The 23059-nt window shown below is 65.2% G+C and overlaps 2 protein-coding genes across 10 annotated transcripts in view; both read right to left on the bottom strand.

The window, feature by feature from the left end:
* Positions 1-8650, bottom strand: part of PLXNB2 (plexin B2) — a 29074-nt gene extending 20424 nt beyond the window's left edge. The window contains exon 1 of one of the 3 annotated variants that reach the window (XM_004775375.3): positions 8520-8650. The gene's annotated coding sequence lies outside the window, so the exon portion shown is untranslated. Of the gene's footprint in view, positions 1-1111; positions 1309-8519 lie in introns of those variants that run through there. The other 2 variants (XM_004775373.3, XM_045087566.1) reach the window with 2 other exon arrangements.
* A 3206-nt stretch (positions 8651-11856) lies between these two features.
* DENND6B (DENN domain containing 6B) lies at positions 11857-22341 on the bottom strand. 7 transcript variants are annotated; one of them, XM_045087573.1, is made up of 20 exons: positions 22090-22336; positions 17667-17705; positions 17550-17592; positions 16620-16732; positions 16199-16279; positions 15437-15542; positions 15241-15320; positions 15093-15155; positions 14778-14833; positions 14116-14238; positions 13936-14031; positions 13732-13826; positions 13561-13626; positions 13311-13375; positions 13126-13215; positions 13002-13055; positions 12569-12678; positions 12372-12474; positions 12200-12274; positions 11857-12121 (listed from the first exon to the last, which is right to left on the bottom strand). In XM_045087573.1, exons 1-20 carry the CDS (start codon positions 22249-22251, stop codon positions 11999-12001), a joined length of 1743 nt encoding a protein of 580 aa, XP_044943508.1. In that variant the 5' UTR covers positions 22252-22336; the 3' UTR covers positions 11857-11998. The 7 variants fall into 7 exon arrangements, with proteins under 7 accessions (XP_044943508.1, XP_044943506.1, XP_044943504.1 ...); XM_045087571.1 differs by having other exon boundaries at positions 12200-12277; positions 16620-16691; positions 17550-17705; positions 22090-22339; XM_045087569.1 differs by having other exon boundaries at positions 12200-12277; positions 13561-13826; positions 22090-22339.
* Between the last annotated feature and the right edge of the window lie 718 nt (positions 22342-23059).

The raw sequence follows: 23059 nt of genomic DNA, 5'->3' as shown, positions 1-23059 counted from the left end.
AGGGCGCCTTGCATGGGCAGGTTCGGCACCTCCTACCCTAAGAAAGGTCAACAGAAGGCCCCTAAGGAAGAAGGGCAGAGCCCTCACTGCAGACCGACCTCCAGAGGGAGGGGGCCTGTCAGCCTCCTGCTCCCCACCGGCCCTCAGCCCCACCTAAGGGAAGGCTCTGTCTGGGGAATGGGCCCAAGCCACGCTGCCTCCCAGGCCACGGCCCTCCAGTAAACACAGACTTCATTAGAACCACACACAGCCCCCAGGCCCAGCGGACGTCGGGTCCAGCTTGAGGGCTGCCCCCCGCCCACGCCGGGCCAGCCAGCTTGTGGGCTCCTGAAGGGAACCCGGATGCGGCTGGGACAGGACAGAGGGACGGAAGAGGGGCCCAGGGACCAAGATGAGGGCTCAGGCACAGGCAGACAAGGAGGGAGGGAGGATCTGGGGGGAGGTTCAGGGCCAGGTGGGACAGATCCCGCCCACCGCGTCCCCCCCCCACCGCGTCCCCCCCCCACCGCGTCCCCCCCCCACCGCGCGCCGACCATGGGGGGCGTCCCGGGAACCCCCAGTCGGGCGGGGAGCCAGCCTCTGGGCGCCACGTGAGGAGCCAGGGAGCCGCCCCTCCCCCGCGGGGCAGCTGGCAGCCCGGGGACCAGGCCGCAGCGCTCCCGACGAAAATGCAAATCTGCAATTAGCGGGAGCGTTAAACAAATCAGGGGAAACAAAACAGGCCGAAGCGCCGGCAAATCCGAGCCTCGGCTGTTTTCAAAACAAGCGCGAGGGAGGGGCGCGGCGGCGGCGGGTACCTGCCCGGGACCGGGGCTCCCAGGGCGCCCCGCGCCCCCCGCCGTCCTGCGCGCCCGGCCCCGCCCGCCCGGTGACCCGAGTCGGAGGTCGGCGGGGGGTGGGGGGTGGTGTTGGGAACCGCCCTGGCTCGTCCCCGCCGGTCCCCGGAGCCCGCGGGTCATCCGGGAACGGCCCCGCGCCCCGCGGACACCCTCGGCGGGGAGCACGTGGGCGGCGCGCGAGTCTCACGGGGACCCCGGGACGCGCCGCGGGTCGGACAATGACGGCGGCGGCGGTCACGTGGGCACCGGAGCAGCCGCCGCGGAGCGCTCACCTGGCGTCGGGCTCAGCCCAGCGCACGGCCGGCCATTACCTGCCTTAGGCCTCCCGGCCCAGCGGCCCCGGCCCGGGGCTCGGCCTCCCCCCTCGCCGCCGGCCCGTCACGCACCACCCTGGCCCTGGCGGCCGCCCGCGTGACCCCGACCCGGGCGAAGGCTGAGCTCTCCGGGCGCAGGCACCTAGGGCAGGGGTGGGGCGTGGTGGGGCGGGGCGGGGCTCTAGGGACAGACTGACGTCGCACACCCAGACTTGCGTCAGCGCCACCAGAACCTCCCACAGGACCCCTCTTCACCAGCCCTGGCTCCTGGGGCCAGGTTCCTACCTGCCTAGACTGTGGCCCAACTGCCCACGCCCAGCCTGGGTTGGGGGGAGTGACCAGCCTCCCGAAGCCTGGACTCTGGCTCCCGGCCTTTAGTCGCCACTGGCTGGTGGCAGTAAGGTCGTCACAGGCCCAGAGCCCAGGGCTGAGGAGAGTGTGCCCAGAGAAACCCCAGCCCCTTCTGTTCCCAGCCCCCTCCCACCAGCCTCCCACTCGGGCTTCTGATGCTCCGGTCCCCACCCCCCATCCCCAGCATCGGAGTCCCTGCTCAGCAACTCTAAGGTCGGAGGTCACCATCACCAGGGATATCTGCACTCAGCCCGTGCCCTCTGGCGTCTCTTGCTCAAGAGAGCCTGGGCGTGGGCTCCAGCCCCGACCCTGTCTGTCCCTCGCGACTGTCTGCGTACACTGGGATCCCCGTGCTGTCGGCAAGCTGGCCCCACTCCCTGCACCTAACCCTGTGGCTCAGGAAAACCCAAGAACAGTCTCAGTAAAATGACAGTGCGCGGACCCTGCCGCAGGACTGCTGCCGCCTTGGCCTCCCAGGCCCTCAGGAAAGGGGTGGGATTTGCTAGGTTCCGATGCCTCCCCGCTGAGTCCCAGCCACCATGTCCCTCCCTGGGCATGCTTAGGCCCCTCTGGGGTTGCCCCAGCTCTCTCCTCTGCACAGCAGTCCTTGAATCAGAACACTCCACAGTTCAACACTCCAATGGCAGCCCCGTGCTCCCGGGGAGCCCAGGCTGGGGCCCGCTGACCTGTCCCATCTGCTTGGCCCAGAGCCCCAAACAGCCTCCTGTGTGCCGCGGTGTGCTGGGGACCCGGGACTGCACCTCCGCGCCCAGCTCGCATGTGGCCTCAATTAGTACGTGAACAGATGCAGGGATGGCCCGTGCCCGGAGGCCCGTGCGGACACCCTCCTGAGGTAACTCTCCAGTGGCCAGACTATGGCAGGACTGAGAGAGAGAAAGAGGGCTTGAGAGACGGGGACGGGCAGATTAAAGGCTGGGCCAGCTGGGGGTCGGACGCTGCGGGATGCCCAGAGCACAGGCAAAGTCTCCAGCCACCCCCTGGGGGAAGAAGACCTGCTCAGACGGCCGTGCAGACACAGATGGCCCCACGTGAGCAGCCCCCACATCCGAGCTGGAGGCGGCTGAGGGCAGTCCTGTGGGTCTTTGGGGCTCAGGGACAGGCGGGAGCCACTGGTTCTGAGCCTACTGCCCCCTGCCCACCCCCTGGTCCCGCTCCCCCTCACTTCCCCACTGCAGGAACCCCTCCCTGCTGACTGGATGCTGCCGGGATAGCCTGCAACTCCGGGCAGCTGCAGCTGGCCCCGGACCAGCCCCACCCAGAGCCCCCCCCATAGGCCGTGTTCAGGAGGCGGGGTGGGCATGGGGGGCGGACGGGTGAGGGCCTGAGCAAGCAAGGAGCAGGCAAGACCTGTAATCTCCCCGTCAGTCTGCCAGCGCCGCGGCGGCCACCCCAGTCCCGCCTCCCCAATCACTACCGAACCCCACAATTAGTCTGGGGCACTGTGCCAAACCGGCAAACCAGCCCCCACTCACACACGTGACCACACACGGGCAGGCACCACATCTGCGATGCCAGTAAAGGACATTGCCAACACCCAGCGAGTGTCCCCAGGATGAACAGGCCACGGGAAGTCCCCCAGACTCCAGCTCTGGGGCTGTGAAAGGCCGTGTGCAGTTAGAGTCTTGGGGGCCCCAGCACTGGGGTAGCCCAGGCTGCCCAGAGGGAGCAAAAGGGCTGGCAGAGCTGGGCAGGCCTGGAGCTGGCCTGGAGAGTGGGACTACGTGTGGGGGGGGGGCATCTACGCAGGTACAGGGAATGGCGCCACACTGCCTGCTGCCACTCGAGCGCCCCATCTAGGTGAGGTTGGGGGCCTGGCAAGATGCACAATGCTTGGGTGCTGGGCAGGGTCTGGGGGCCAGACTAAAGGTGAAACAGTAGCCAGAACCCCACAACCCGGGGTCTGGGGAGGGCAGAGGGCCCAGGAGGCCCCAGTAAGGAAATGCCCCAGGTCAGAGCAAGGCGGGGCGGAGTGACGTGATGCAGGGGTCGGAGGCAAGCCCAGCCTGACTGGTTGGGGCGGGCTGGCGGGGGAGGGGGGGGAGCTATCCTCCCTGGGACGCACCCAGGAAGGAGGCCCAGTTGCCTGCAGCCAAGTCCAACCCCTTCAGCTCAGCAAGGTGCCGAGCCAGTGGTCAGACCGGGGCCACCTCCGGCACTGCCGGGCTGGCCCCCTTCTTCTCGCTGGCCTCCCACCCCCAGTCCTGACATCCCTTCCTGGTTCCTGAGGTCCCTCTGGGTGGCTCCCAAATCAGTCCAGATGCCAAGAGCGGGAGGAGTAGGCCAGCCCCTCAGGCTTCCTGGCCCCTGTGCGGAGCATGTCCAAGAGGAGGGCAGGTGGACCACGCTGGCTCCCTGCCCCCCACCCACCATCACTCAGCCCTGCCAACTCGCTCAGCTTGACTTACAATGGCGGCTCCTACTTGCTGGGCAGGAGGGGCTGCCCCAGCTTCTCCACAGAAGGCCTCACCTCAGGCAGTGTCCTGTGGCCTGGCGCTCCTCCAAAGCAGGCGTCAGCTCGGAAACCACCCTAGAATGGGGGTGGGGGCCTAGATTCCACGGGCAGCCCCGAGCCCGACCTCTCCATAGCCGGGTCCCCATCCCCCCCACCCCTGGAGCCTCTGAACTGCAACTGCCACAGGTCCCCTTGCACTCAAGAGCCATGCTGCTGGGTCTGTCCGGGCTGTTCCCAGGCCGCTGCTGGCACCCCTCCTCCCAGCACTAGGACCCCGCTGAGAACAGCACCCTCTGCCCTGGCCTCCAAGCTTCCGCCTCCAGCCTCCGGCCTCCCGCAGCCAGCTTGGGCCCCAGTGGCACCCCACAACAAGGCCCCATCCAACGCCTGGCCCATGACCCGCACAGGTGGCATGCTAGCTCAGGGGACACAGACCAGAGTAGAGGGCCAGCCAGAACGGCCTCGGGGGCAGACGCCCCAGCCCTGCTGCTCTGTTGACACAGTGGTACCTTCAAAGGCTAACCATCAAACCCTCTTCTCTTTCTTGATTTTCCTGAAAAGGCGTCCAGTGGGGGCAGTGCTGGGCACAGAGATCTGAGCTCCCCACTGAGCCTCTCCATCCCAAGCCTCACATGGGAACTGCTGGGCAGCTCTGCCAGAGGTGCCAGGGGCCTCGACTGCAAGGGTTTGGTGTCTGTACCGGAACGTGACCTGTCAGGGCAGGGCTGACGGCAGAGCTGAGGTCAGAACACAGGCTTCCATGTCCTTCCCTGTGGCCCTGGGGCCAGGAGTCACCTGCCATCATTATGGGAAACTGCCAGGCTTCAGCAGTCGTGCCCCTCAGAGGCTGAGGCCATGGGCGTGGGCGCTGAGCCAGGCCCTGCCTCCAGAGGCCACCCACTCCTAGCCCAGGGTGAGATACCAGGCTCTCAGGCGGACCTGCGCCCACCCCCCGGGGAAGCGGCAGTGAGCGGCCCCGTCTCTGTGCAGGCGAGGGGAGCGGAGATGTGGGCAGGTGGGGTGGGGAGACCACAGAGAGACAAAGCGGGAAAGAGAAGCCCAGCTCCAGGCCCGGGCCAGCCCTGCAAGTGTCCCTGTGACCAGCCTGGTCTCCATCCGTGGCTACACCAGGCTCCCACCAGGGGCCTGGGGCCAGTCACCGTCACACAAGTCTGTGATCAACCACAGAACAGGGGACGTGGAGCCACCTCGGGGGCCCTTCGGGCAGGACAGCAAAGGGCTGGCCCAGTGCTTCAAATGCTCTGCCCGAGGTGACCCCCTGAGACGCCATGAGCTCTGTGCGGGCCTGACCCAGGGCTGGTCAGGACAGGGTTCTTGCCTGGGCAGCTGAGGGGACCGGGTCCTCCTGGCCTTGCCGCAGAGAGAAGCAGGAGCTTGCCAGGAGATGTGAAACTGCGGAGAAGGGTGTGTAGGGACCCCAGGAGGAAGGAGAAGCTCCCGCGGTGACCCCACCCATCGCCCCAGGGAGCTGCCCCCACCCCACCAGTCAATTACGGCCCCCTGATCCCGCCCCCTCAGCCTGTAATTTGAGTCCAAAGACAATTAGCCACAGGCTGGCCCCGCCCCACCCCACAGCCCCACCCCAAACACAAACACCCGGCAGGCTCTGAGGGCGGGACTCTGCCCTGCCCCACCCTCAGCCACGGCCTCGCCCCCAGGGAGCCCCCAGGGAAGCCCGTCCACCTCCCAGGTTGTGGCCAGGGGACCACTGCAGCCCCCCTAAATGGCCTTGTGCTGCGGCAGGTCTGCCCTGCTCACCTCCCCTGCCTTCCCCAGCCGCGCACCTGCGTCCAAGGCAGGCTCTGGACACAGGAGGCTCCTCAACCGCGAGGAAAAAGGTCATTCCCCTCCAAGGGAGGCCGGCCGCCTGCAGAACCAGAGGTCTCACAACAAGACAGCACTCAGTGGCGGAGGGCGCCACTCTTCGGCGTGGCCCTGCCCGGAGCCGAGAAGGGGCCACAGGTGCTGGCCCCTGCAGCCTCTCCCTACCAGTACACCCCAGCCCACACCCAGCGTCCCAGGGGGAACTTCGTCTCTGGGCAAAAGGACGTGGGTTTGAGGCAGGGAAGAGGATGCTATGTTCCCAGAGTGGCCTCAGTCCCAGGATGGCTCGAGTGCCTGCAACCGTGCCCTCCTGGGGAAGGTGGGCATATGCCGTATGGACCCTCTCAGGCTGCCAGCCCACCCCAGTGCCGTCCAATCCAATCTCTTCTGCTCCACTCCCCTGGGCTAGGGCCAGGATCCTGGGTTTCCTGCACTCTGGCCAAGCTGCCGGCTCTGCGTCTCCAATGTGGTCCCCACAGGGACTGCTGGGCACACTCAGGCACAAACCCAGGGAGCCCACACAGGGGGAGACAGCATCCCAGACAGCTCCTCACAAGGACCCATTAATAATGCTTTGATCTCTTCACCTGGGGAGCACATCACTTGGCATCACATTTTCACCTGGGGAGCACATCACTCTGGACTGTCAGAGGGGCAGGGTGGGGGGGCAGGAAGGTGGCTTGAGGTCCAGCCTGAGAAGACTCCAGGGCCTTACCCTGAGCAATCCAAGCCACACCCCTACCTGCTCTCCGTCCTCCCTGGGAAGCAGCAGGTGTGGGTAACTCACCAAGGCGTGTCCCTGAAGCTGGCTATGAGAGCAGCCTCGGAGGCTTTCAGGTCAGAGTCCTAACCCTTCTGGAGTTGAAGGGGCTCCCTGGCTGGGTCCTTAGCCCAGGCCCTGAGGACAGGATCCAGGGCCCCTCCACCCCTGCGGCCTCCCACGGAGGGGCCTGGGTCCACCCCAGGCTAGCTGGGCAGGGCCAGCTAGGGCATCTGCGATCTCTGACCCAGGGGTGACGTGTCCCCCACCCACCCTGCCGTGGACCGGTCTGAGCAGCCTTGGGAGGTGGCGGAGCTGCCCAGACTTGCCCGGCCCTCCCTCCCGGTGCTCTCAGCCCTCAGCCCCGGAAGTGGATCCCTCTCCCAGGGCCGCAGCCTCCCCCCTTGGGTGGCTGGACGCGGCTGGATAACCCAAAATAATTCCTTCTTGGCAGGAGGCCGGCGGGGGAGGGGGAACTTACATTCCAAACCCTTGTTTTTCTCAGTAACTTCCCTCCCCTCCTGGGGAAGGAACCCCTGGCCAGATCTCAGGCCTTCCAGAGGGGCCCACTCCTTAGGCCAAGGAGCCCCGCCACCCCCGGACTCAGTAAGTATGCTGGGAAGAGGTGGGAGGCTCGTATCTGCGGAGCCCACCTGTCTGTCCTTAATCTTCTCTGGGAATTCCTGAAAGCTGACACACCACAAAAAATACCCAGCAGGCGCAGCTGGGGTGACGCTGGCCGTCCTTCCTAGGGACCCTCACCTCAGGACAGGGGATGGCCTCTCCACTAGCTGCTCGACGTTCTCAGACGGCAGTTCCAGGCCATGCCAGGGTAACATCTGGGCATGGGGCATGCGGCACCCCCTCAACCCTCCTGCTCCCCGACTCTCCACAGGGCCCACCTGAAGTCAGAAACGAGGGCGCTCCCCCAAGGGAGGCACAGGCCAGAAAACCCTCCAAGCCTCAAAATATTCCACTAGCTTTGGGGCCCAACTTTGCCCCAGTCCTGAGCACTGCCACAGGCCACAGTGGACACAGACAGACCCTTTCCTTCCTTTTCCAAGTTGCTGGAAAGATGCTTCAGTGACGTGGCAGGAAGCTCCGGCACGCTTGAGTTCGGGAACCCCAGAAATCTGCTAATCAGCCTGAACACAGAGGGGGTGGTAAGAGCCCAGCCAGGAGGGCTTCCCGCAGGAAGAATCATGAAGAGGTGTAGGGTCAGAGGCTGAGGGGAAAGCCCAGGCACGGAGAATGTCCCCAGACCCACAGAGTTCTGAGACCTTCTCGGCTCCAGGACGCCGATAAAGCAAATGAGGAACCACCTTAGCAGGCCCGGTGGAGCAGCAGGCAGGCCCCGGCGACCAGGACTAAGCGCCCCCAGACCCACCCTGGAACCCTTGCTCCCACTTTCTACACCCAGCCCAGCACAGACCAGGGAGATCCCAGGGTGGTCCTCGCAAGGAGCCCCCGGCGGTGTGGAGGAAGAGTGCCGCTAAACCCGGACTGCCGGTCCACCCCCCTGGGGAAGCCTGGGCTCAGCCACCCCGAACTGCTGCGGGGTTGGGGGCAGGTGGGTGGGGGCCCCGAGCTCTTGCACAACAGGGACAATTGCAGCCCTGCCCACGGATCTCGGAGTCGGGGGAGGTGGGAGGCAAGGGCGGGTAGGGACGATCGGAAACCAGAAGGGGTCCCAGGGACTCTCGGCCGGGCCGGGCCCCTACCTCCCCCCACTCGCCCGAGCGCCGCGGGCCTCGCCGGCCACCTGGAAGTGTCCAGGGCACACGCACCGCGGCCGAGGCCCGATCGCCGTCCGCGGACCGGCAGCTGCCCCGGGTCCCCCGCGCGCAGAGCGCGCAGACTGGAACGGAGCGGCGCTGACGCCGAAGCCCCCCGACTCGCGCGGGCCCACCGTAGGCCCTGTACCCCCACCGCGGTACCTGCACGTCCGCCGCCGAGGCTCGATGGCGCCCGGGCCGCGATCGGCGCTGCGCTCCGGCCCGCGCGGCTGCCATGGAGACGGGCCTTTGTGTGGCCGAGGAGGGGCCGGAGCGCGCGGGAGCAGCGGCCCCGCCCCCGACGGCGAGAGGGGGAGGGCGGGGAGAGCGGGTGGAGAGGGAGGGCGGCGGCGGCGGCGGCGGGAGGGGCGGGCAGGGAGGGGGGGAGCGTGGGGCAGGAGGGTAGGGCGCTCCCCGCGCGTGCCTGGCGCCCCACGGGGAGCCCGCCGCGTCGCGGGGTAGGTTCGGCCGGGTTCGGGCCCAGGTTCGCGGCGGGCAGCACGCGCCCCTGGGCCGGGCCCCACCCTGGGAGCGCCCCGGGCCTCACCTGCCCCAGCCACCTCGCGGTTCAGGCACCGTTGAGCGCCAGGGCCCGCACCAGATTGGGTTCAGGCCTGCCACATCCCCGGCGCGGGGACTGCTGCGCCCTGACCAGTTGCCGGGAGCCTCACCCCCCCCACCTCTTAGCGTTAGAGGAGCGCCTGCTGACTCCCAGAGGTCTTTGGGGACCCGCCCCCAGGGCTGTCGGCGCCTTGACTGGAAAAGGGGTGGGCACCTTCCGTGGGGCCCGCGGTCCTGGGAGCTCTTGCTGCCCCTGGGAGGAGTCTCCAGTCACAGGATGGGGGGCGGGGTGGTGAGCAGCAGCTGGGGACCCATGGAAGACAAGAGCGGAGTTCCTGAACCCTACCCTGCACCCCTCCCCCAGGATGCCCCTCCCCGCCCCCTCCCTGCAGACTGTTCACTTCCTCCTGTGGCCTCCGCACCCTCCCGCATCTCCTCCCGTTGGGCGCTCTCCGCCCGGAGACCTGCACTAGGTCTGGAGGCTTTAGGAGCATGTCAGTCCTCGCAGCTTCTCTGCCCGCCAACCCCAGCCAGGCAGGCCAAACCTCCTCTCCTTCAGCCCCGAACCACACTTCACAACCGAGGCCCACCCAATCCCACCGCAGAGGACCCCTAAAATTAGCAGGGCCTGACAAGAGCACTTACTTTTTGTTGTTGTTTTAATCAAAAGAGGACGTTAAAAGACAAGCATTGTCACTGAAGGACATTTTAATGCCAGAAATGTGGGAAGGCCACTCTCCCAGACTAAAAGGGCATCTTTAAATAAAGCACAGGAAGCAAGGGGGTGAAGACTGTCCTTCCTGTTCCTGGTGGGGCTGACGCATCCCCACGGCCACACACAGCCCCTCCAAACTCAGGAAGCCTCAGCGACCAAGCACAACACCCTGTTGGACCAGCCAGCTCTTGCCTCTGTGCCCCACCCCCGCCCTTGGGGCTCTGATCAGCCTGAGGGGCAGGAGGGCCTTATCTGCTGGCCCCTTCCTCCTCACTGGCGGCTGCGACCTGGCCCGCTGGGGGGAAAGCTCAGCCAAACCAGAGCTGGTCTGGTCCTAGGAGGGAACAGGGACCTTGTGGGGGAGATGGAGCTGGGAGACTTCATGTGGGGCTCCCACAGAGCCCTCCCACCAGAGGCCACCTCCATGCCGAGGTCAGCCTATGAGGGAGATGGACCCTTCCTGGCTCCAGGCGCCCCAGGAGAGGTGCTTCCACACATCTCTCCATGTCAGGGTCAGACTTCCCCACCTCCCCCGGCAGCACTGCCCACTCTGCCTGGAATCTCTCCCTAGGGCGCCTGCCCACGTGGTGCTCAAGATGGAGAGCCACGGGGCCCCAAGCACAGCCCTCAAGTGCCCAGGGGGCAACTCTGGGAATAGGGGGGACCTGACTGGGCCATCCTGGACTGATGGTGGCCAAGGCCCCTGGTGGTTTTGAGGAGGCCTCACAGCCCCTTCCCTGCAGCACCCCTCTGGAAACTGTAGGAAGTGGCCGCCCACTGCTCGCACACTCAAGCACAGGCTAGTAACACCCGGAGCCCGGCCCTCACATGTGGAGTCACCGTCATGGGGGGTCCAGGTCAACTCCCAAGCCACCCACCCACCTTGCACCGTAGTGCTCAGGGGGCCTGGGACCGGCCCTGGCCCTACCAGGCACACGGGTATGTAAGCCAGCCACAAGGAAGGTGCTGGCATCTCTGCAGACCCCCTTCAAGACCACACCCTGGGTGAGGAGATCACCCCTCCACACCAGCCAGCCAGGGCAGGCTGCCCAGGGCGGCATCTTGGGCCAACATGGGGCCTCCCACTCCTCCAGCCCCAGCCTGTTTCTTCTGTAGACACAGACCCCCTGCTCCTGTCTGGCTCTATTCGGTTCTGTTTCATTAACAGCCCTGTCCTTGGACCCCGCATCAGACTGGGCTCAGCAGTCTGCAGAGCCGTGACAGTAACAGGGTGTCCTAGGCCATTATCAGAACCCCACGAGTTGACAGCATCGCCAAGAGCCGCAGCCACCATCATGGGCGGCTCTGCCCAAATCAGCACACAGCGACCAGAGCACTCAAAGAGCATCCCCTGCGGCCGCTCGCGGAAACAGCACCTCCGATGGCCGGCGCTCAGGGAGACGGCCAAGCCCCGTCAGGGACCTACCCATCCTCACCTCTCAGATGAGGGGTCTGTGCTGAGGCTGAGGGTCGGGAGACTTACCTGCACGCTCACCACGCTGGGTCCATCCCTCACGCCCACCCTCCCGCCGGCTGACAATGCCGTCCCCCTGTGCTAAGCCACTGGCTACCGCTGGGCCCAGCACTCCACAGTGTCACACAGGGGATGTCAGCACCTTTGAGGGCCCTTCCGCTCCAGCCAAGGAGCCCACCGCTCCCAGGCTGCAGCAGCTATCGAGGGCTATGGAGGGCGTCCAGTAAGACTAGAGTCCCATGGCCCTCCGGCTACTCGTGGGGGTGGATGGACACATGGGAGGGAGACAGCCTATCAGACAAGCAGCATCACTGGGCAGAGCACACAGAAGCACGCCCAGCCGGGTGCTCCAAGAGTGGGACCCAGGACGACCCTCTTGGCAGCCCCCCAACGTACTACAGGGCAGAACTCCGCCCTTGCAAGGAGGCCTTGGCCCCTCCCCAGCCAGTGACCGGAACAGCCAAGTCTCTCGGCTGGCTGGCTGTGAGGAGAGGAGTCTGCCAACAGCTGCCCCCTTCTGTCCTGGGTTGGGCAGCCTGGTGGGGCTAATGGACACGGCAAGTACAAGGCCTGGGGCCCCAGAGCTTGGGCAGGTGGGCACTGCAGGGGACGGGTGGCCCCGTGCCAGAGCAATGCGGGCTCCCAGCCAGCCCTGCCTCCCAGCCCCGGGGCCCTGCAGAGGGCAGGTGGGACCCAGGGGGAGGTAAGGCTCTGGCCTATACGTGATCCGCAGTAGACAGGGGCCAGGCTGTGGTTCCAAATGCCACCTTTACTGCTGAAACAACAGTGGAGCTGATGGGGGACCAAGACTAGAGAGCAGCAGGGGGCTTGGGCTGAGGAGCTCCCGCCTGGCCGAACCCAGGCCCCTGGAGCTCGCCCCTTGGCCCTGCCCTAAGGAGGGCACAGGACGGCCTGCAGGTCCTTGGGTAGAGAGCCAATGACCGTCTCGATGTACAGCTGCGCCCGCTGTAGCGTTGCCTCCTTCACCGGGAGCTGGTGGCCCTGTGCCTGCACCTGCAGGGGCAGCAGTGGTCAGGGGCAGGTGACCTCCATCTGCCTGGGGTGGCTGGACAGGGCCCGGAGGCATCTCACCAGCTTCTCCCGAAGTTTCAGGACCAGGTCCACGACCTCCACCTCAGACTTGTCTTTCATCCAAGTCTCGATGTTCTGCTGGGGACAAGATGGAGCCAGTCATCCCCAGGGCCCTCCCTCTGCCCCAGGCCTGTGCTCCCCTTCTTCCCTCGCAGCCCCAGCTCCCCCTCACCGCCTCACAGATGGCCTCAAGGTGCAAGGCCTCCAGCTTCTGGGCCATCTCCTTGTGCCGCTGCCGGTACCAGCCGTCAAAGTGGGGGGACTTGAAAAACCGCCTATGGGTGGCAAGAGGCAGCCACTGTGGGCTGACCCCATGACCCTACACCAAGCCCTGCAGGAGCCTCAGGACCCCGTCCACCATCCACCCACCTGTAGAGGCCCAGCCAGTCGCCCTTGAGGATGCAGGTGAGCTGGGGCCCTGCGTGCTCCAGGCTGCGCAGGAAGTCATCCTGGCGGAAGGGGCGGATCTGGGGAGGAGTCTGAGATGGGAGCCCAGTGAGCCCAGGTCGGTGGGGGACACAGCCTCACAAGCTCTGCCCCTCAGCTGGCCAGAAGGGCCTCGCTGTGCAGCCACGGGAGCACCCACAGCCCCCGCCCTTCCTGGGACAAGAGCTCCTCAGGTGCGGCCCCCATTTTTCTGTCCTACGAGGGATGTCTGGCACATGTGGGGACAGCCTAGAGCCCTGGAAACTCCTGCTCACCCAATGACCTCCTCCCCACCTTCCCTGCAGACCTCACTTCTTCTAGAATTAGGAGAGGAGCCCACCTCCCAGCCCGCCCCAGACCACTAGCTGCACCGCACCTTCCAGGCCGTGATGTTCTTCTGCAGGGGCATGAGGCTGGCCATGTAGTGCTCCTGGCAGGGGAGGGGAGTGAGCCTGGGCCACGACCCTCTGCCCCCATCCCCCTCCTGCCCTGGGCCTCACCAGGGGGATGATAAAGCTCTGCGTGAGCTCCAAGAGGTGCCGTCTCAGCAGTGCCGTCTGTGTGTCCCACGGCTTCTTCTTCTGCAGCCCCTAAGGGCAGGGGAGGCATGGGCTCAACTCCAATGCAGCCCTTTACAGAGAGCAAGCACCCACTCCCGAACCCCCCCCACCCCCCGAGCCTATACCTTGAGTAGCCGTTTGAGCAGTGCCTTGTCCCGGTGCAGGTGGGCCGAGTACGCGGTGTAAAGGCCTGGCAGGAGGGCAGAGCTGGCCCTGTCCTGAGGGGCCTCCCCCCACAGCCCCACCCCCTCTAGCTGTGACTGCACCTCTACGCCCACCTCCAACTGGGGGAAGCACAGAAGGTTCCCCGAGAACTCAGAGCCCACGGCCCGGGCTCTGGAGGTGAGGAAGAGCTCTGGCCCAAGGGGCACACACCTGGCTTGGTGTCAAGTGTCTTCAGCCTAGATGGCTTTTTCAGCTTGACCTGCTTAGGAAGATCCCCTACGGAACACACCCGGTGCTGAACCTCAGTGCCACAGCTTAGAACCCTCGGGGCCCCGAGCCCCAGCCCCCGGGCCCCCTGGGCAAAGGACAGGCCAACCTCACCCGCCATCTTGGGCTCTCCAACACGGAGTATGTGGGGCCAGTGCTGGAGTGTTTTGATAAAGAAAGGGTTTGTGACTCCCAGGACCACGTTTGGTCTAGAGAGAAGAGAGAGAGAGAGAGAGAGAGAGAGAGAGAAGCGGCAGAGGCAGGCCCCGGGAGTGGAGCACAGGCAGGCAGAGGATGGGGCATGGGCAGGGCACTTACGGGGCCTGTGTGCGCGTGGTGAACTCCTTGAACTCGCTGTCATGGATGGTGAAGTAGGGGCGGTAGTCACAACAGAACTTGAGGGGCTGTAGGCAGCTGTGGGGTGGGGGTGCAACAGAGCCCCTAAGCACAGCCTGGGCTGCTCTGGGGCCCCCGACGCACCCCCACCTCCCCGCCTACCTGATTAAGGCCAGCACCAGCTCTGAGGACACAGCGGGCGAGGGTGCCAGGACCACCAGGGGCTCCCCGAGGAGCATAAGCTCCCACAGAGTCTGCACGTGGGTCAGCACCGGCTGGAAGCACCTAGTGCCAGGCAGGGGCGGGTGGTAGAGAACGCCCAGCAGGGGCGGAGCTCCCAGTCCCAGCCCCTCCCTCCCCACCAGGCAGGCCCAGCTCTCCGTGCACGCCAGGCACTGCCCCGGAGGGATGGCGGCGAGGACACCTGAAGATGCTGAGACGGCCTCCAGGCTGCCCCGCACTCTGGTGGCACACCTGTATCCCCACACAGAAGCCAGCAGCCCCGGCCCCCACACCTCACCCAGGGCGGCCCCTCCCCGACTTGCCCGGAGAGACACAGCCGTGGGAGCAGCGAGTACCTCCCAACACAGCAGCTACCTTCCCTGCACCTGACTTCTGGAACCTTCTTGCCCACGGCACCCATTTCCTCTAGGTAGAGGCAGGAGGGCCCTGGGCTTTTCTTCGGTCCAACTCTCCCTCGTGGAACCAGCCAAGGGCTCACTTCTGCTAGGTTGTCCCGCTAGTGGCCCCGGCTCTACACATGCCTCCCCCCAGGGTCTCCACACTACCTGTGCAGGCGACAGGCAGCGGCCAATAGGGCTCACCTGAACAGGTCCAGTTCATGAACGCTGCTAAGGATCACTGGGGCGGGCAGCAAATTCTGAGGTGGGGGGGTGGATGGGGTGAGGCCGAGGGCAAGGCTGGCAGCCCACAGACCCCAAGCAGCACCTGTCACCCCTGGGCGCTGCGACTTCCACCCTGCACACCTCCTCACAGCACTGGGGAGGGGCATGCAACCCCACAGCAAGATGCTGGCCGCTAGCTTTGCCTGGGCTCTGTCTGGACCCCCACAGGGCCCCCAGCAAGGGCAGGGAGGCCAGAGCAGGTGGGAGGGGCAGCACCACCTCGTGGGTCCCCACCTCGTGGCTACACGGCTTCGGAGGACTGTACTCAGGCTTGTCCACCCTGGACGGGATGTGAACCTGGGGGACGAGAGGGAGGAGTGGCTAGATGGGGTGGGTGTCTCCGTGAACTGGGGCCTTCCCTCCGCAGCTGGTCTGCCCTCACCTGGAGGACGACGCCCATAACGGGCAGGTTCAGGGTCTGCCCGGGCACAGGGGCAGGCCACTCGTCAATCTCACTGCACACTGTGGACACAGGAGGCCGCGTCAGGAGCCCGGCCCGAGCAACGGCTGTCTGTGGAAGCCACCGGGGGCTACGGCCGGGACGGAGAGCGCTCCAGCAGCAGCTGACAGCCACTCACCCGCTTCCAGGCAGGGGGCCGGCTTGCTGAAGTACTCGGGGGCGATCAGGCTCAGGAGCGCCTGGAACAGCCGGACGAAGGGCAGGCGGGACACCAGCACCAGAGACTGCAGAGTCCACAGGGCCGGAGAGATGCGATCCCAGCCCCGCAGGAGTCAGCAGGGACCCCTGAGGCCTGGCTCATCCTGAGTCTGCCCAGGGAAATGGACCCCACAAACCCCACAGGACAGTTGTCCCCAGGAATGGGCCAGCTTGGACCCTGGAGTTATCAGAAGAAAACCCAAAGTCTGCCTCAGACAGGGCACGGAAACCTCAGATGACAGCTGGGCCCCGGGCCTTCAAGGAGAAATGCACAAAGCCAGATTTCTGGGACGATCTCCCCAGAAGTCAAGCAGATTTGCTTATGGAGTCTGAGTTCAAGATGGAAGTTGTCCTAATCTTGAACATGTGACAAAAGCCCCTGTCCCCTCTGCAGCAAGGAGCAGGGATGTCCTGAGCTCAGAGACAGAGGGCCCTGGGTGCTGTGCTGGGCAAGGCAGGGCAGCAGAGCCTGCTCCCCAAAGGGCCACCAGGAGAGTTGGGTGCGGCGGCACCTGTTCCCCAACCCCTCGCCTGCTGTCCAGGCAGGAGTGAGTTCTGCCCAGTGCCAAGTGACTGGCGGCCGCAGGAGGAGTGGCCATTTCTGGAGGCTCAGGACCCCCAGCCTGCTGGCCCCCAGCCCCGCCTCACAGCAGCACCAGCCCAGAGCAGCCGGGCGGCTCACCTTCTGGAAGTAGCCCCTTTTCACGGAGCTGTCCTTCACCTGTCTGAAGTACACGTAACCGAAGTAGTGTGCCGGCTCCCTCTGGAAGGAACAGCGTCAGTCAGGCACAGCCCACTGCCCACGTCCCCCCTGCCTGCCCAGACCGCCCCCCGCCGCCAAGGCCGCTACAGCAGCTCTCTCCAGCCACAGGGGTCAGGCCCTGGGATCCTTGGCTCTGAAGTTGGCCAACCCCTCGACACAGAGCATCTCGGCAGGCACAGTGGCCACAGGGGCCTGGGAGCAGCCGGTGGTAAAAAGCGGGCCCACTCCCCACGCAGGCAGGCTGGGCTTCCGGTCCCACAGGCTGGCAGCAGCTAGAGACCCTGCTGGCTGCTCCCGCCAGCCTGGCCCTGGCTTCTGGGGAGAAGCAGCCCACACTCACTTGCAGCGACATGGGGGCCCCACTGTTATAGTGCCGGTCCTCGGCGTGCCATGGGCTCCTCTGTCCGCTACACTGCCGAATGCGGAAGCTGAACTGAGTGTCTCCGAGGCAGCCTGGAAAGGAGGCGGCCTCCACCAGCCCGTGTCAGTGCTGGGACCTCTCTTGCCGGCATGCGGGGGAGGCAACAAGAGACGCACCAGGGAGGGGACCCAAGACCGGGCCGTAAACACCCCAGACAAAAAAGCCAAGGCTTCGAGGAAAGCTATGTCCTGATTCCTGCACCTGAGAGTTTCAAAACGAACACAGCACATACTGGTATAATCAGCTAGCACTGGGGACACTGGGAGACCTTGGTGGGGCCCTGTCTGCTGGTCTGTGACAGAAAAACAGGGCTGCCTGGACACCTGAGCCCTGGAGAAGTGCAAAGGCCAGGACCCAGTTCCTGGTGGCCACTGGGTGGGATGAAGGAGACCAGACCCCACTGATCACTCTGCCCAGGGACACTTCTTTCTTTTAAAATAAGTGGCAGCGGCACCTGGGTTAAAGACTCTGCCTTCAGCTCAGGTCATGATCCCCGGGTCCTGCGATCGAGCCCCACATCGGGCTCTCTGCTCAGTAGGGAGCCTGCTTCCCCTCTCACTCTGCCTGTCCTCTCTGCCTTCTTGTGATCCCTGTCTGTCAAATAAATAAATAAAATCTTAAAAAAAAAAAAAAAAAGAAAAAAATCAGGGGCACCTGGCCACCACTGCTGTGATGTGGAGCTCTGGGGTCTTTATGGCGTGGGGACTGGGGCTGGCATGGGCAGCTGGCAGTGGTCATGCCCAGGCCTGGGCCACAGGGGCTCCCGGACAGCCGTATCTCCCACCTTTTTCCTGTTACCCACTCCCCACCCCCACCCCCAGCGCCAACGTCCCAGTTGGGGTTGCCTACCTGAGTGGGAGTCAGGGAAGGACAGGTAGCAGATGCTGCTTTTCTGAAACACAGGAAACTGGGTGAGGGCCGGCTCAAGTCAGGGCCACGGCTGCTCCCAGGAGGGCCAGGACCCACCTCCTTGTCCGTGAGCCGGAAGTCACTGGGGTACACCAGCTGCAGGGGACACAGAGCACTTGGTACCGTCAGCCGGCAGCAGGTGCGATGCTGGTCTTGCCGGAGCACGGCCTTGCCCCTCCTCCTCCTCTGGGGAGACCGCTCTATCCTTCCCTCTCCTTGGAACCACACCTGGTTCAGCTCCCCAGCTCCTTTCTCACACCTCTCATGCGACTGCGGCTGGACCTCTCTGCCTCCACTATCCCCAAGGTTTGTCCCCACAGCTTCAGAAGGCGGTTCTGAGAGCGCCGCACCCATGGGTTCCTCTGACCACAGGGCTCTGCCTGCAGGCCTCTGCCTCCCCTCCTCTCCCCGTCCCTTCCCCCTCCACTCAGCCAGAGGGTCTTGGACTGCACCACTGCCCCAGGCTTGTTCCCCGGACGGGGCCTGGCCAGCTTCTCCTGGTCTGGACTCTGGTGTCACCGAGACCGTGGCATCCCTGCCTGTTGATAGCAGCTTGAGGGCCCTCATCCCGGCCTTGCTAGTCAGGGACCCGGGAGCTTCTGGCCTCTATTCCACCTGGGGGAAGAGCCTGAGGAGAGCATCCTGGGCTCCTAAGGGCCAGCAGCAGGCCTAGTGACCCAGGAGCCGGCCATACCCTAGAGGAGTGGCGGGCAAGGCTTGGCTCCCCAGCTCAGCAGCTCTGTGCACAGGCCCATGGCCTGGATACCCAAAAGGCAGGGGGCCCCATAGCCCTCACTCCCAATGGGCCTCCAAGCTGTCTTCTGCGAAGCTGGGGTGCCTTGGGCTTTGCTGCTGCCCTGGCCGATGCTCTCTGGAAGGGACAGTGCTAAGGGTCTGCAGGGGGTCAGGGGGTCTACAGGCTTGCATGCACACAGCCCCAACTGGCCCTGTCCCCCAAATTTCAACACCGAGGAGCTGGGTTTTAGCTGAAATGAGGTTTCTCTGGGGATGCTGCCTGCACCGCAGACAGAGGATGGTGCCATGTCCTGGGGTTCACACTGTTCAAATGATAAAGCTTCTTGTCCTTTTTCGCTTGGGCCATGCTCTTCTGTCTCCTCTGCCGCACACCAGTGTCCCGAGGACAGGGACTCCTGGCCTGGCAGCGAGCACCCTCACCACAAGTGGTATGTGACTGCAAACACATCTCCGAGGTAGAACAGAGCAGGAAGGTCGTGTAGAAACCTCAAGATGTCAGTTCAGGAGGCAACAAGAAGGAAGGGCCAAGAGAGGCCACAGGAGCCAAAAGGAATGTGTCTATGGGACTGGACCCAGAGAGGCACCTTGGGAGAGCTCCAAGAGGGGCAGGGGCCACAGCACCACTCAGCCAAGCTCTCGGGTGCCTGTGTCGCAGACAGCCGAGGGAAGGCAGGTGCCTGGCAGCTGGGGTGACGGGCCTCACACTGAAGTCAGGGGTCCGAATCTGGTCTGACAGCCACGGACTGCTGCAGCCTCAAAGCAGGCCACGTTGGCCTCTGCATCCATGGCTAGGGAACCCATGTTTATGGCCTGGTCTCCTGGGAGCAGAGACCAGAGGAAAGGCCAAGTTGAGCCACGCCTCGAGGAGGAAAGGAAAGGAGCCGACCCTTGGAGAGAGGCAGAAAGCAAGGAGTTGTGCTGCCTGAGGCCCCCATCCTCAGAGGCCTGTGAGAGCCGTTTCTGCTGAGCCAGCCAGCACGGCTGCTGCTCCTGGAACCCAGTCACCCCTGAGGAGAACCAACATGGCCATGAGCACGTCTGTGTGGCCCGAGTGCCCCGGCACGTGGCCAGGTCAAAGCTGCCTCCTCTGCGTCTGTCGTCCAGCCTGCACGCAGTGCTGCCTCCAGAGGCTGCACCACAGGCTCGTGGGGAATGGAGCAGAAACCCGGGGAGGGGCCCAGCTGTCTTCTATCGGACCAGGGGTTTAAAGGGTTGCAGAAGTACAGGGGTTAAGCGTCCGACTCCTGGCCTCCGCTCAGGTCCTAACCGCAGGGTCCTGAGTTCAAGCCCGGCAATGGCAGGCTCTGTGCTCAGCAGGGCGTCTTAGAGCGCCTGCCTCTCCCTCTGCCCTTCCCCTCGCCATGCAGAAACTCTCTCCTTCTCTCTCTACATATAAACAAAGTCCTCAAAAAAATTTTAAAAAGCTTTGTGAGTATCAAATGATACTAAATTTTGTTTTAGAAAATACGGCTTTTTGGGACGCCTGGGTGGCTCAGTTGGTTGGGCGGCTGCCTTCCGCTCGGGTCATGATCCCAGCGTTCTGGAATCGAGTCCCACATCGGACTCCTTGCTCGGCGGGGAGCCTGCTTCTCCCTCCGCCTCTGCTGCCACTCGGCCTGCCTGTGCGCGCGCTCTCTCTCTCCGGCAAATAAATAAATAAAATCTTAAAAAAAAAAAATTAGAAAATACGGCTTTTTCGTGAAAATATTTATGTTAACACACACAGTATTTACTTTTTTTTTTTTTATAATGGCTTAACAACTATTTTTAAATTTTCTCAGTTTTAACTCCCAACACAGTAAATGTTAATAGGAATGACCCATACAAAAAGCTTTTCGGAGTCATCAATAATTTTTAAGACTGTAGAGACTCCTGAGACCGCAGTGTAGGAACTATGTCCTTGGAGGCCGCAAACACCTCCGTGGAGAAGGCCTCTTTGGGCACCCCAGCCAGAGTTCACTCCACAGGCTTCCCAGATGCGCTGGGACATGGGGAGCTGAGATGGCAGAGCCAGGCTGTCCTCTGCTGAGCCACAAGTTCTCGCCCCTCCCACTCCCCCCAAGGCCTTCCCTGCTCTCCTCTGTCTCACCTGTAGGCTTCAGCGTACCTGTCTGCTTGGAACCTCCCCGCCCGCATGGCCTGTGTGTGCTAGGGGTTCCGACCTGCTGTGTCCCCAGCACAGAACGTGAACTCCCAGAGGACAGGGCCTTGTCCTCTGACCTGACTCTGCGCCCCCGCGTCCAGCACGCATGCTGGAGGCCTGGCAGGCAGCTGCTGCTCAGTACTCGGTTTGTTGGATGAACGAATGGACAGCTCCTTGCCTTTGTCTGTGTAGGCTTCTCTGAGGGAGGGGTTACCTGAAGCAGCCCCGCCTCCCCTGCCCCGGCTGCCTCCTTCCCACCCTCCTAAGACTGGCCAAGCCCTACCGATAGCCAGGAGCCACCTTTGTCCACAGAGGGTCTGTGGGCCACGAGTTACTGGAAGGCAGCCCGGCACCTCGTACAACGCCGGGGTGTCTGCAGGGCTCAGGCAGTCCAAGCTGTGAATAAGTGAGCACGGGGCAGGTGCTCCTTAAAACCCGGAGGGTTCGACTGAAATGACCCCCGATCAAGAGGCAAACCTGATGAGGACTGTGTGGCCACACTGTCCGATGGATCTGTGGCCCGATTCCCACACAGACTTGGTGATTTAGAGGGGCCCTGGGTCCCCAACACGGCCTGCAGGAGCGTGCCACCTCACCAAAGGCTCGGAAGCCCCAGCACACAGAGCCGGGAACAGCACTGCGGAGGACCAGCTTCCCAGGCGGCGAGTTCCGGGAAATCCGCGTGCGATGCCCTATGGAAGCGGAAGACTCCCGACTTCTCTTGCCGTTTTACGAGGAGCGAATGTGGGCTCTGCACCCGGGGGCAGATCGCCTCTGCTCTCAGTGCTCCGGTCTGTCAAGTGGGGCCACACACTCGTGCGCGCCCGCTGGGGATGGCTGGGCTGCAATGACCTGTCCACAGAGAGCCGGCCACCGGGCAGGGGTGCAAACGGCTTCGACAGAGGTCAGCCCTTTCTGTTCCGAAGCCTCGCGTTTCCCGCAGCCTCTCCGGGTTCAGCCTTAGAACACACCCTTCCCTCCAGCGCTGCACTGGCTTCCCCAGGCCGGCGGTTCAGCCTCATGCGAGCCCTGGGCAGCCACGGGGGTCTAGCGCTGCGCCCTGAGAAAGCTCCTGCTGGCAGCGCGGGAAGCCTGGTGTCCGCAGCTCCGCGGTGCGCCCCGGCCTTCGGAGCGCAGGCCCGCGGGAGGCCTCTCTCCCAGCGACGCGCGAAGACGCACGGAGGAAGAGAAGCTGGCCAGGGTGGGGGCTCCCCGGCCCGGCGAGGGGGTGCGGCAGGTGAACACAAGCGGACAAGGACAAGGGGTCCGGGGCTGATTCTGGGTGAACGAGGAGGCGCGGGGGCGCTTTAAGCAGGAGAGCCACAGAGGCTGGGCTTTGCCGGCCAGTGAGGAGGAGTGACCGCAGCAGACCTAACGCGCCTCAAACGCCGCCTGACCCCCGGGGTTCTGGCTGGAGCTCCCGAGCGGAGAAGGTGCCGCCCGGCGCGGGGGGCGCGGCCCGAGGGCTCCTCGCGCGCAGACAGCTCGCGGCTGCCGGGGCCGACGCCGCCCCGCCGCCCCCGGCCGCCCCGCCGCTCCCGGCCGCCCCGCCGCCCCGCCGCTCCCGGCCGCCCCGCTCACCTCCAGCGCCTGGCCCAGCTCCAGGTCGAAGGTGACCACGCACACGCACTCCAGCCAGGCCGAGAACCGCGCCCAGGGCGCCGCCGCAGCCCGCGCTCCGGGAGACGCCGCGCCCAGGCTGCAGCGAGCCCGGCGAGGCCCGGCGCCGGACAGCGCGTCCATGGCTGCCGGGACTGCGCCCGCCGCGCGTTGCCGGGGGAACAGCCCGGAGGCGGCGGCCTCGGCACCGGAAGGGACCTCGCCGCGGAGCCGTCGAGCGGCCGCCGCGGACCAGAGGGGCCCCGCTCCGGCCTGCGCGCCCCTGGCGGCCGGAGGAGCGCCGTGCGGGTGGCGGGCGGCGCCCGGCCCACCAGCGAGAAGGGCCCGCTCGGGCCAGAGCGGCCGGAGCCAGGAGGCGGAACTTCCGGGGAGGGCGGGGGCGGCGCTGGGAAGTCGGGGCTTCCGGGGGCGCGGCTGGGACGAGCGGGGACGCCCGAGACGGGGGTGGGGCGGAGGCTGGCGGGCGCGTGCGCGGGCGGCTTTCGCGACCTCCGTGCGTGGGCGCCGAGCCCCTGCCGGTCGCCGGACGCGAATTCCGGCCCCGCTGGGACACCGGCTCGCGATTCCGGGCCTCCCGCGCTGGGCCCTGGGGCCGCCTGCTGGGGCGGGCTCGTGTCCGACGCTGGCCGGGGCGTCGTGGTCGGCAGGGCCGCGCCCGCCGCTGCCTCGCCTCTGGGGCCGGCTGTGACCCGTCTGGGCACGCTCGGGCCGGTCGATCGGAGCCAGTAAAGGCCCGTAGCCGTGTCCTTGGAGCCACCCGTGCCGGGATGACCCGCGTCCTCTCTGGCCTCGCGTTCCCCCGCAGCGCGCCCTCTGCGCCGACGGGGCGTGCCCGGGTGTGCCCCAGGAAGGCCGTCGGAGGCCCCCCAGCCGCACACCGCCCCGGGGCGAGCTGGGAGCCAGCACGTAGCTGAATGAAGGGACGCGGCTC

Source organism: Mustela putorius, unplaced genomic scaffold (assembly GCF_011764305.1).
Source record: "Mustela putorius furo isolate JIRA1106 unplaced genomic scaffold, ASM1176430v1.1 tig00001419_pilon_pilon_pilon, whole genome shotgun sequence".
Lineage (NCBI taxonomy): Eukaryota > Metazoa > Chordata > Mammalia > Carnivora > Mustelidae > Mustela > Mustela putorius.
This window is presented reverse-complemented; position numbering and strand designations above follow the sequence as displayed.

Coding starts and splice junctions, on each gene's coding strand:
- DENND6B (XM_045087567.1), bottom strand. CDS start 22,251: ATGGACGCGCTGTCCGGCGCCGGGCCTCGCCGGGCTCGCTGCAGCCTG. Junction 15,321..15,436: donor GGCCCCCTGCCTGGAAGCGG/GTGAGTGGCTGT, acceptor CTGTGTCCACAG/TGTGCAGTGAGATTGACGAG. Junction 13,056..13,125: donor AGAGCTTTATCATCCCCCTG/GTGAGGCCCAGG, acceptor CTCCCCTGCCAG/GAGCACTACATGGCCAGCCT.